This window comes from Mustela erminea, chromosome 5 (genome assembly GCF_009829155.1).
Source record: "Mustela erminea isolate mMusErm1 chromosome 5, mMusErm1.Pri, whole genome shotgun sequence".
Lineage (NCBI taxonomy): Eukaryota > Metazoa > Chordata > Mammalia > Carnivora > Mustelidae > Mustela > Mustela erminea.
The window spans coordinates 133,947,438-133,959,444 of NC_045618.1; the positions used below are offsets into that span (position 1 = coordinate 133,947,438).

General features: G+C 51.8%; 1 protein-coding gene across 6 annotated transcripts in view; it reads right to left on the reverse strand.

The window, feature by feature from the left end:
• Positions 1-653: 653 nt before the first annotated feature.
• Positions 654-12,007, reverse strand: part of DCAF4 (DDB1 and CUL4 associated factor 4) — a 30,211-nt gene continuing 18,857 nt past the window's right edge. For 4 of the 6 annotated variants that reach the window (XM_032345044.1, XM_032345041.1, XM_032345043.1 and 1 more), the window contains 8 exons: positions 11,406-11,549; positions 10,426-10,475; positions 6,434-6,513; positions 4,923-5,018; positions 4,717-4,814; positions 3,680-3,853; positions 3,148-3,262; positions 654-1,736 (listed from right to left, as the gene is read on the reverse strand). In XM_032345044.1, coding sequence (XP_032200935.1) covers positions 1,543-1,736; positions 3,148-3,262; positions 3,680-3,853; positions 4,717-4,814; positions 4,923-5,018; positions 6,434-6,513; positions 10,426-10,475; positions 11,406-11,549 — 951 coding nt within the window. In that variant the 3' untranslated portion in view covers positions 654-1,542. Of the gene's footprint in view, positions 1,737-3,147; positions 3,263-3,679; positions 3,854-4,716; positions 4,815-4,853; positions 5,019-6,433; positions 6,514-10,403; positions 10,476-11,405; positions 11,550-12,007 lie in introns of all 6 variants that reach the window. The other 2 variants (XM_032345045.1, XM_032345046.1) reach the window with 2 other exon arrangements.

The window sequence follows — 12,007 nt, forward strand, 5'->3', positions numbered from 1 at the left end:
CTACTAATTTTTACATTACTCCTGCTGGGCCACCTTTGTAGGTTGTTACAAAGATTCAGTAAGATGGGGGGTAAGTTCTTTATAAAATGTGAGGCATTAAAAATATTTGCTAGAATGTGTAGCTCATCTATCAGATGACCAGTCTGATGGTCTCATCATTTTTTTGAATTTGGTTCTCTGTACATCAAGTCACTAGGGTTCTAGCAGGAAAACGATTAACTGCCACCCAAGGGAGTAACTCAAGTAGTTTAACTGACAAAGTTCCTGGGCTAGCAACAGTGAGATGCAGTTACTAGGAGATCTGAAGGGACTAAAGAAGCTGCTGGAACCTAGAGAATGCGCGCTGGTCCAGTGGGGGCTGTGGCCTTGGGTGGAGGAGCCAGCAGGAGGGGGGCCGGGGAGTTCACTGGCTGCTTCTTACTCCCTGTGCTGGTCCGTACAGGTCAGCTGCTTGGGGCATGCATAGAGCAGGCAGGAAAGGGCACACTGGCTCTGGAGGGCAGGTGAAGCTCTCTAGTAGAGCCATTAAAACTGGTCTGTCTCTGTTACCCCGCACCCAGGATCTGAGTAGACGTCACTGCAGCTGGTTTTGTTGCTGTAGCAGGCAAGGATCCAATCATGATCTGAATCATTAACAGAAGCAATGCAACACGCATGGTTCTTTCTAGTTTATTGTGTGGTAGAAAGACAGGCTCTTGGACGCTGTATAAACATCTCGCAAAGTGCTTCTGGTCAATTACAGAAAGTCAAAGCCAATTTTCTTTTGAGATGGGGCCCTTAAATCTGACATTCAGGTCCCCGTAATAGCAACAGGATCTGTTGTACATAACATTCTGGAAGGCATCTCAACAAAGGCATTCTAGGACCTGTTTAAAACCTATAGCATCTAGGAAGATCCACCTTTCCTCCCAGTGCCTATGAATGGTGATAAAAGGAGAAAGGAAGTCTGCTACAGATGTTGACGGAGTCTGAGAAGGCTTTTTAATGACTTCAAAAACCAGTCTTCAATCATTTATCTCTGGAGACTCAGAGAAATGACCTCAAACCCCTTCCCCGTCTCCCCAGCTGGGTTTCTCCAGTCCATATGCATGGCTTTCTGGGACCTAGGCACCGACTGCATTAACAGCCTCGCCCAGGCTCCTCATTAGGCTTCTTTAAAAGGCTTTTCGTGGAAGCAGCAGCTTTAATTTAGTTACTGCCAATCTTCAGCCCTTAGAATAAGTATTTCTTGTTTTAAAAAAAAAAAAAAAAAAAAAAGGGAGGGGGACCACAGACCAGTCTGAGGAGTTCAATAAGGAAATAAGTACCTTTTATGAAAAGGACTTTTGAGCTCTCTGAGCTCACAACTTAAACTGAAATAACTTTACTGAAGTGTCTCCACATAAAACAGCACCTGCTTCCTGGCAGCTGGTTGGATGGGGTCTGTGTACACAGAGCATCCGATTAAAATGCCCTCAGTGCAAATAGCAGTTGTGGCAGAAGTATGGCTGCTGCTTACTCCCTGTGTCAAATCCACATCCCTCCCGGCTGCACCCTGTGGAATTAGGAGTAGGAGAAACAGTAAAGGTCCTGCTGGACAGCCATGAGCAGCCCTGGGGCTCCCCGGAAACCCCCGAGCCGAGAAGAGAAGGCCACACTGGGGATGTCAGCCTTGGAGGTAGGGTGTGGGGAGGGTATGGTTCTGAGCAGGCAGGCATCGTGGAAGCTCCAGATTCTCGTGTAGCAGTCCTGGCCCACTAAGAAAGAGGGAAAACACATGCCAGGTTAGGACACGCGGTAGCCCTTGTGCACATGTGCGCGTGGCTGCTTTTGATTCCGAAGGGAACCCACTGGAGCCAGAACACAAACTCAATGGAAATTATTTCTGCTGATAACATGTACTTCTGGAAAATCAAAAAGTCACAGGTCTCCCTGGTGTTCTAGAATCACAACCAGTAGCAGGTGTTCCAAGTGACAAGATGCACTGGCTGGCTGTGACACAGTGGCTGGTCACCAGGAATCCTGGCTAATGGGTGGCCACTCTGCTTCCCTTGTGTCAAGGGCTGCTCAGGGGGCAGCCCAGCACCCCCGGTCTAGAGGACATGCAGCTGATTTCTGTGAAAAGAGTAACCAGGAAGATGTCTTCCCTTCAGTACATCCTGGGACACACTAGTGACAACTCTCACCAGAGCTGGTTCTGGTTTAATGGCTTAGTTCCCAAGACCAGGTGAATCTTCGGGACTCATAGCTGTGAGGGACGTGGCACTGGCTGCAGCAGCCTAGATGCGCTCCTGGAGCTCATTAGAGGAAAAGGAAGGGCAGACCTCAGGGTCTCACGGCCCGGCTCGCCGAGGACTGCACGAGGCCACCACCCACGTCTGCCACGCAGTGGGCTCCTCGCTTTCCTGTTCCCCAGAGCACAGCGGTTCTCCTGAGATGGAGACTAGGCTTAACCAGGAAGCTAACTGCTGCTGGGGGTGGAGAGTAGTAAACAGCCTGAGGAAGTTCTCAGAGATGCGTCTGTGGCACAAAAAAAGATTTCACAAGAGAACAAGTACATTCTGTAGGCACATCTGCAAATCTGAGGACATGTCAAGACCAAGAACATACTCCTGAATGTCAAGGGCTTACTATTTCATGTGTCAAACTACTGAACTTTCATGCTATCAGAATATTCTGTTGCCCTAGAAACAGCAAAATCTGTGAGGCTACAGTTTTGTAGCCCTTCTCAAGGGAGTTTAGTGGCTCAACACCCCTGCTCCTGTTCTGCAGATACGAATTCCCAAGAACCAGTTCCTTTACAGTGACCTTAATCTCTTTTTGCAGCATCCTTGGCTGGAAAGTGAGCACAAAGAAAAGGGAGGCCAAGGTTTTAAACAGGGTTGGGTGAAGGTCACCCTGAATGCTGACCAGGTGAACACCCAGGACTCTGTTTTATTGCACGTAACTTGCCTGTTACTGAGGTGATGTTCTCCCACTAACGTGAGGGCACAGGGCTGTCCCAGCTGGCGGCAGCTTAACTGCGGCTTACCAGTAGGACTGTCCTACTCTACGTCCCACCTCGTGTCTCCTACCAACAAGTCCCACGTACGAGGTTCTGATCTGGAGTAATTTCTCCCTCTGCCATTTTATTTGATGGGACAGAAAGATCTTCCCTTCCCCAGGTACCTGCTACCACAATGCCTTCTTCCTCGTGCACATGCAGGGGCAGGTAGGCGTACTCGTTCACATGGCCTTCATACTGCCTTATACACTTAGTGGTCCTCAGGTCCCACAGCTTGATCTGTGGAAAGCATAAGGGGCCGTTAGAGAGGGTCCGGCAGGTACGCTAGTGAACCCAGGCAGGACAAGGTGGTCGCCAAACACCTTTTAGGGTTAGGAAAATCTAAATTTCAAAAGCAACAAAACCAGTTTCATGTCAGTCTAGACCAGGCTGGGCTCCCAGGTGGAGAAAACGACTTGCCTGGTCTCCTTCTGCCCTTTCCCTGCTATTGTCTGGCACAAGGGTCTCTCTCAGAAGAATTTAATCTCTACACCTAACATGGGGCCCAAACATATGATCCGAAGATCAAGAGTCACACATTCATCTGAATAAGCTAGCCAGGCACCCCAACATGAGGGTCTTTTCTGAAGAGCCCATCACCTGCCAGAGTGCTAGGCCAGTGGCACCAGTGGCCTGAGTCATCAGTGCTACCCCTACCGTTCCCGCCATGTCAGATGCCATCAGGTTTTGCTCTTCTTGGAGGATCTGCACAGAGGTCACTGCTGAGTCATGAAAAAGGCGGGTGGCCTTCCAGCCCTTGCCCTGGTTTCGACAACGCAGATCTATGGCAAAGATCTCCCCAGAACGACAGCCGTTAAATAGCAAAGGAGCCTATGGAAAGAGAGAGAGAATGGTTGTTGGTACCACCTCCTCTAAGGCTGGGAAGGGTGTTCCCTCCAGAACACAACTCCTGCCTCGCCTCCTCTTTCCCAGTCCCTGGGTTAGTGGTGGGGGTGATGGCGTGGTCAGGACTTGAGCCTCAGTGTGGCTGGAAGGGTTCCTTAGGAAAGGATAAAAGAACGGGACCCCAGGGGTCTTCCAGTGTCCCCCCAACTGGCTGCATTGGCCCCTTAGGCCTCATTCTGTGAAGCCCAAGTGATGGTGCCTTATCTCCCCAAGATCCTTGGTGAGAAATGAGGGGGAGGAGTATGGAGTAGGAGAGATCAGAGGTCCAGGAGGGCAGATGGCTGAAGAACCCTGAGTAAAACACACTGGGCTTACTGCCGAAAGCAGACCGGCTCGCTCACTCCTCCACACTTTTAAAGAAAGATGGCCTTTTCAATGAGCAAGTCTCTGAAATGCAGTATTATCTAGCAGTATGATTTTTTAACTTTCTCAAATATGTAATCTTAAAACTGTGTATGGACCTAGTAAGTATCATGAATTGGGACTTAATTTATACATTAAAAAAAAAATTATTTGTCCTGCTGGCTAATCCAAGTACTCCAGAACTGCTAACAGCTCATTTAAATAGGAAGTTGTTGAAAGTCAGGTTAGCCAGGCCTTTGTCAATCAGCCAGCTTTTATCCAGTGCAGATAGAATCACCAAGTAACCCGCTCAACCTTGCTGATGCCCTTCCTTTTCTCCCCCGAAAAAGACGACCAGATGCCACACACAGGAATCCGTTTTCAGTCCAGCAAAATTTCCACCCTTGGGACACTTTACATGGCTCCCCTCCCCCAGTCCAACCAACCATGAGAGCAAACTGTTGGGCCAAGACATCACTGCTGGTCCCAAAGGACTGCCGGTGTCCCGTCACCACGTTGGTCACGAGGACCCGCCGAGACAAGCCTGAGAGACAGAAGGGGCAGAGGGACAAGCATCACTCACAGTCTGGACAGGGGGTTTGGAGCCTGTGAAAGTTTCCTCTGGGGACGTGCGGGGGCAGCTGCGGCTCACCTGTGCTGAAGCAGTTATTTGCCTGAATGTTGAGGGACCACGCACAGGACCAGGCCCCGGGGATCCGGAAACTGCAGAGCATGCCGGGCCGGTCTCCTGCGGATGGCAACAGTGAAAGGTGAAAGGTGGCTGCTGGGGGCGGGGGGGCCCTTCCCTCCATGCTGCCTGGTCAGTGACCACCTGATCTGGGGAACCTCCAGGAATGGCTGCTCAGAGATCTGTCTATACCTTGGCCCCATTCTGGCCTTTATGGTGACAAAAAAGAGACACTCAGCTGGGGTACCTGGCTCAAAAGGGGTTATTCTGGGAACAAGCACGTGACTCCTGCCTTCCCAGGAGGAGTGCCAGAACTACTGACTGCCGTCAGAGAGACGGTGTGGTTCTTTATAAGAGTGTTTCAATCCCACATCACACTATCTGATGTGGGATCCCAAACAAAACGTTATTTTTTGAAAGATTTTGTCAGAGAGAGAGAGAGAGAGAGAGAGAGCGTGCACGCACAAGCAGGCAGAGTGGCAGGCAGAGGCCGAGAGAGCAGCAGGCTTCTCAGTGAGCAGGGAGCCCAATGTGGGACTTGATCCCCAAACCCTGGGATCATGACCTGAGCCAAAGGCAGCAGCTTAACCGGACTGGGCCACCCAGGTGTCCCCAAAACATTTTAAAAATAAGCCTTTTAATTCACAATACATAAAGGGCACACACCCCAAACAGAGGGCCACGAGTGATCACAAAGGGGATGTAGCCACGTGCCCACCACTCAGGTTAAGAAGCAAAACACTGCAGCAGCCCGATACCCTCCCAATTACGACCTCCCTGCTCTTTCCGAGAGGGAACCACGACCCGGGTCAGTTTGTAAGGCAGGTTCTGAACCTCTCTTTGCCTCAGCTTCCTCATCTATGGCAATGGTGGTAACACACACTCCGCCACATGGGCCTGCTGCACGAGGACAAGTCAGGCACCGGCTGAGTGGGCGCCCCCCTCACCCTCCCTGTAACCCGAAGGGGCGGGGGTTCTCTTCACAGAAGGTAAGCAACCTGTTCACGCTGGTAAGGGGCAGAGCCGGGGTTCATGCCAGAGGCTGATGGATCCTAAGTCTCTGACAGACTGAAAACTTAATGCCCAGAATATGCTGCCAGGAAGAAGCCCGACTGCTTCAGGCGCACAGACTGGAAGCATGGCCACAGCGGGCGCCAGGCTGCGGGATCTGTATGGGTGGCCCAAAGAAATATTTTGATCTCTTGTACTCCTAACTGCTCTGGCTGCTGAAATAACCCAGAGGAGGAATATGTAAGGCCATACATCACTTCTAGTACCAATCCCGGGTCAGGTTTCGGGAACTCTCCCGCAAGTGCTTCTGCAGGGGGACATGGGCTTGTGCAGCCTGTGGCTCCCATCCCTCCTGTCCAAGCCCTCGCCACGGAGTTGACACCATCGTGGGCTGCAGCTCCTGGAGGCACGGACTGAGACCTCCTTCGGAGCACCTCCTCCTCCGAAGGGAAAGGACCTGGTACCTGGGTGACTACTGACGAACAGGGACGCTGGGAGCAGGGTGGCGCAGCCCGGAGTCTCTGCGATGCCCATGAGGCACAGCCTGGAGGAGCTGTTAAGGACAGTCAAGTACAAGGGTCTCCTCCGGGAAGAGAATGGGCGGTAGCACCCTTCCAGAAAATACCACCACGAGCCACATTTAACACGTTTACATATTCCATATTTAGTTCCAGATTTTCTAAAAGGAAAAAAATGCCACAAACACAGCTGAAGGCCTCTCTGGCCTCTCCCCAGTCCAAGTCTTCCCTCTCCCCCACCCAAAATCACACTCTAAAACTGGTCAGACTTCTGGGCCGTGCTCTGTTCTTTCCACAGAGCATCTCCTACCACTGTTCTACCTCCACTCTCTTCTAGATTGATCTGGCTTGATTCTGTGGCTCCCGTCTCTTCACATTCACAGTGGAGCATACCTTTGGATGAATGTACAACTCCTCTGTCTCGTCTCTTGCTGATGGGCACTTATGTTGTTTCAGGGGTTTTTTGCTCTGCTGCTGGAAGGAGCATCCCCTTCCGTTCTCCTGTCTTATACTCCACACGTGGGAGGCTGCTTTATGGCAGTTTTTTTTTTTTTTTTTTTAAGATGTTGTTTCTTTGACATGGGGCCAGCGAGAGAAGGAACACAAGCAGGGGGAGTGGGAGAGGGAGAAGCAGGCTTCCTGGAGAGCAAGGAGCCTGACTTGGGGCTCGATCCCAGGACCCTGGGATCATGACCTAAGCTGAAGGCAGACATTTAACGGCTGAGCCACCCAGGCGCCCCTAAGGCAGTGTTTTCTTAGACCCATGGTACGAGTTTAATTTTGCTACCACGCACTACATATACACAAAGAACTGCAACAAAAGTTTCATAAAACACTTGCTCTTACTAAATAGGATACTTGTTATTTTCTAGTCTACTTCATTAAAAAAAATGCCGCTCACAAATGTACGTAACGGCCCATGGATGGCGGTCATGCTATGCAGTCCAGAAACAGCCTGATCTGTGCTCATCTGAACGCGTATAAACCGACATGTCCACATTTTAGCTTTAGTCTCCCGACAGCAGCTGGATATGCTGCCGCATCAGACCATAGTCACTTGCGTTTCCTTTCTCTGAACCACCTCTGTCTGTGCCTTATCTGCGGGTCTCCAGGGCGGCCTTCCCACTGATCCACTTCCGCTCCCTTCACAGCCGAACTTCTCTCAGAGGAGTCTGTTTCTCCCACTCCCTTGCCACCTTCTCGCTCCTCAGCCCACTGAAACCCAGTCATCTCCCAGGCAAGTCTCCCCAAGGTCTCCAGTGGAATCTGTTTTTCACACCAAGCGACACTTTCCAGTCTTGCCTGTGGTCACGCGGCACTGTTTCCAACGACACGCTCGGTGGTGACCTCCAGCCCACCCTCTGGGAGGCCCCCCTCAGACCTTCTGTCACCTCCATGGCCTGGCCTAGATCCTGAGCCTCTTCCACTTGTGCTTCTCCTCCACCCCTGCTTACCCACCACACCCGCTCCCCTGCGCGCAGTCTTGCAGCAACCCCCAGCCCCCCCAATCTGAGGTCTCACCCTTGCCAGCCTCTCCTAAGATATGCCTCCAGGGCCACAGTCCTCCAGAACATCCTAGCACCAGGGGCCCCACCTCGCGAGAGACCTCACAGACACTAGACCCCTTACCACTGCCCCAGGAGCCGGGATCTCTCCTGCCTCTTCCTTCCTCTGGGAGCTCCGTCCCCTCCTTCCCATGTGGGAGTCACCTCCAGGAAGGCCACCCGATCCCTCCATCCTGCTAGCATCCCACTGCCCCACCGACGTCACCGCGGAGACTGAGCGCCTGCGGCCCACCACTGCCCTTTCCAGCACTCGCACAGGGACGAATCTGCTCAATGGACTTTGTGGAACGAACACATGCACCCTTCACTGAGAGCTGTCAGCATCTGCAAAGCAATCAGGCAACGAGTCCGGTTGTCTGAACTGTGACGTGTGCATATCACGCTGCCTCAGGCGGCAGGCCCCGTGACACGTATCTCTGGTCAGAGATGCCGAAGCTGAAAAGGATAACCCCGCGGCTGGGCAGCCCAAGGCCTTCCTGAAGAAACCTCTTTCGCTTCGGCTTTAGAGGGCGAGCATGTGGGGAGGGAGTCCCTACCTAGATGCACTTTTAGTTCCTAGGATGAAGTTTACTCTTAAACTTCATGTGGTACTCATGGGGCCAGTATCAGATCCGGTCCTTTCAGAGGCCGCAGGTATCCAAGAGCCCAGGGAAAGCAGTCTCAGTCTAACTGCTCCCCATTCTTGGGGGGGAAATGCAGAGGACCAGGCTCAACAACGTGCCGTTCTGGTAAAGGGAGAAAGTTCCATGGCCTTCAGCGGAGGCAGCAGCTACAAAGAAAAGATTACCTGAAGTGACCACCAGAGGGCAAGCGGCTAACGAAGCTACCACAGACCATGCTCTTTAAACTCAATTATACGGGCTTTTAATCTCTCCTTAGTGTAAGGAGAGAAACCTGGGAAAACGTCATCCTGTTTTAAGATCAGAAATGAGAGCGAGGTTGTTTTCTCTCCTTTAAGATCTGGTCTCTTCCGTCATCTGGTAAGAGCATCAGTGACAGGTGGTCGTATCCCCCACAGAATCCTACCAAATGAAAGCCACATAAAGTTTTCAATTTACAGAACACACAGTTTTGTGTTTATCTTACGTAAAATTTATAACCCGATCTTTTAAAAATAGAATGTCGTGGAACAAATTAAAATAACCCCAACAGGTTCCGATTCAGCCATTATGTAAGGAGGACCAAGATATGCCAAGCACTGTGCTAAGTGCATTCACCGATGTTAACTGATGTTAGCCCCGTGATGACTCTTGAAGTATGTGTTAGGTACAGTGAGTGGTCAGAGTTTTAAGAATTCACTGGTTAGGGACGCCTGGGTGGCTCAGTTGGTTGGACGACTGCCTTTGGCTCAGGTCATGATCCTGGAGTCCCGGGATCGAGTCCTGCATCGGGCTCCCAGCTCCACGGGGAGTCTGCTTCTTTCTCTGACCTTCTCCTCGTTCATGCTCTCTCTCACTGTCTCTCTCACAAGTAAATAAATAAAATCTTAAAAAAAAAAATTCACTGGTTATAAAACTGAACCAAGGACAAGACTCATGGCTCAAACCGAATTACTCCGAGAAGCACGGATGGACAGCTGTTCTGTCCATCATCAACAGCCCCCAGGGACACCAGAGGATGGGTCTAGCCAGCCTGACACTGTGCTCCTGTGCTCTTAGTAAAAGAGCCCTGACTGTTCCCTGAGAGGGCAGACTAGAGTGAAGAGTGCTCTAAAGGCGGCTGTCTCTGGAGGCACCAGGGGGGCCCAGTCAGTTAAGTGTCTCCCTTCAGCTCAGGTTGTGATCCTGGGGTCCTGGGATCAAGCCCTGCATTGGGCTCCCTGCTCAGCTAGGAGTCGCTTCTCCTTCTGCCTTTGTCTCCCTATCCCCCGCTCATGGGCCCCCCCACACCCCAAAAATAAATACATAAAATAAAAAAAAATGAAAGAAGGTGGTCTCTGGTAGGAACCATAGGCACTGAGCCCACACACTTCCGTCCAATGCTGAAGAATTCCCCTTTCCCCTTTACTGATGCCCACCCTCCCCTTCCCCAACAAGAGGCCCGGCCCACCCTCAAACTGCTATAGCTCTGAGCTCGTCCTGCTTCACCTCAGGAGCATGTGGGGTTCCTGTCCAAGGCTTTACTGTTCCTAACAGTGTCTGGCACACAGTGACATCAGTGTCACCCTGGGAACTCTGCTACTTGTCTGCGCTCCACGCATGGGAAGCCTTGTTCTCTACCGAGCTGCACTATTCTTTCCTAACGGGTGAGATGTGCATACAAAACAGAGTAGACCTCTGGCCACGATGATGCCACCTCACACACCCCACAGATGCCCGACTCTACATAGCGGCATGGGCTGTCCACCAAACCTCTTCGTCTGCCAAAAGATACAGAATGTGGGAATCCAGGTGATTCAGCGAGGCCCAGCACACAGAGTTCACCTGGGGAGGAAGCACACAGCAAGGCTGGTCTGACTGCCAAGTCGCGGAGACAGACAGATGCTTTCCTACTGAGTAACTACTGGGGATACCGACACGGGACTGCTTTCTTCAGGTCTCACTTCTTTTAAGGGGGCTGGAACAGTCACCAGGACAGGCAAGTCCCCTGCTCCACCATGTAGGGCCTTAGGGCAGTAGGGAGGAAGTTACCCCCAGACTTTGGTGTTTGGTCATCAGCATGGACCTCACAGTGAGACCTGTGGCATACCCTGTGGTCTGGGGACGGAGTCCCTGCAATAGCAGGGGACCAACCTAACCGAGAGGCGAACTGCATCTTCCCTTCCCCCAGAGACCAGGTTCGACCTGTGTCCATGCTGTGGCTCAGGTCCCAAATGGACAGAATGTCACCGCTTCTTACACATTCACTCATCGCCCCAGGGGAATTTAAAGGTTGCTCCCTCAATGGCAAGCTGTGCTGTATTGTATTTATGTAATCTCTTTTTATTTCCTCTGTGTAGGCCACAGACTGGCTGAGTGACGGATGCACCCAAGACTGTCCACTCAGGCCCCCTCCGCCCGCAGCCCAGGAACTCCATGCTGGGTAAGGGCTCCTTCGGGCTACTGCGATCCTCCCAGAGGCAAGGTCTGCACCACCAGTTAAAGAAGCCTTTCCAAGCCTAAAGAAGTTTCACACCTTCTCCCAAGTACTGACAGTTACTTCTCTTCCAAGAAAAGAAACTCCTGAGGCCCCTTTCTTCCCCTATGGGTTCTCAAGATCTCTGACTCCCTTTTCCCTTGGGAAAATAGGTACTCAAGCCCCACCTTCTTCATAAAGTTCTCTCCTCTCCTCTGAATTGGGCCAACTAAAGCAGGGCCCTTCGATCCAAAGTGCAAAGGGAGCTGCAAGGCTAACTGACGGGAAAGGCCACGTACTTTCCGGTTGGTGAAGTACAGGTTTTCGTGCATATGCACCTTGAGCGAGGGGGTCTTCAGACCTCGCAGGCTGATGATGCCATACTTGGAGCCTCCGACTTTGACATCATTCACTGTGAAGAGCCGGTCACTGTTGGTATCCGCCTGGAGGGAAGAGAGACTACAGGTCCCCTCCCTGGCTGAGCCCAGGCGAGCTGCCCAAGGCGATCTCTCTGCCCCTCTTTCTAGGATCCCATGCTCTGTGCATTTTCACCTGGTGAGCGCTCCCACCCACGAGGGGGTGTGGAGCATGGGGGTAACCCACCTTGTCCCTACTCAGCCCAGCCGTCCCCGGGCAAGGCGGACAGCCATGCGGTCTCACAGTCAGGAACACGGGTAAGGGCAGTGAGGGGGCGGAGTCAGGGAGTCTGAGGTCCGTACAGCAGCTCCACTCAGAACTGCGTTTCGAAGAGTCCCAGTGTCCACCCAGGTAAGCTGTTTAGATGGGCCACATGGTGACATGCAGCCATCGCAAAGGCCACACACAATGTGGAAAATGCTAGTTATACCCCTGTGAAGGGGGTGAAAGGAGAATACAAAATTGGATTCCTTTTCTCCCCACT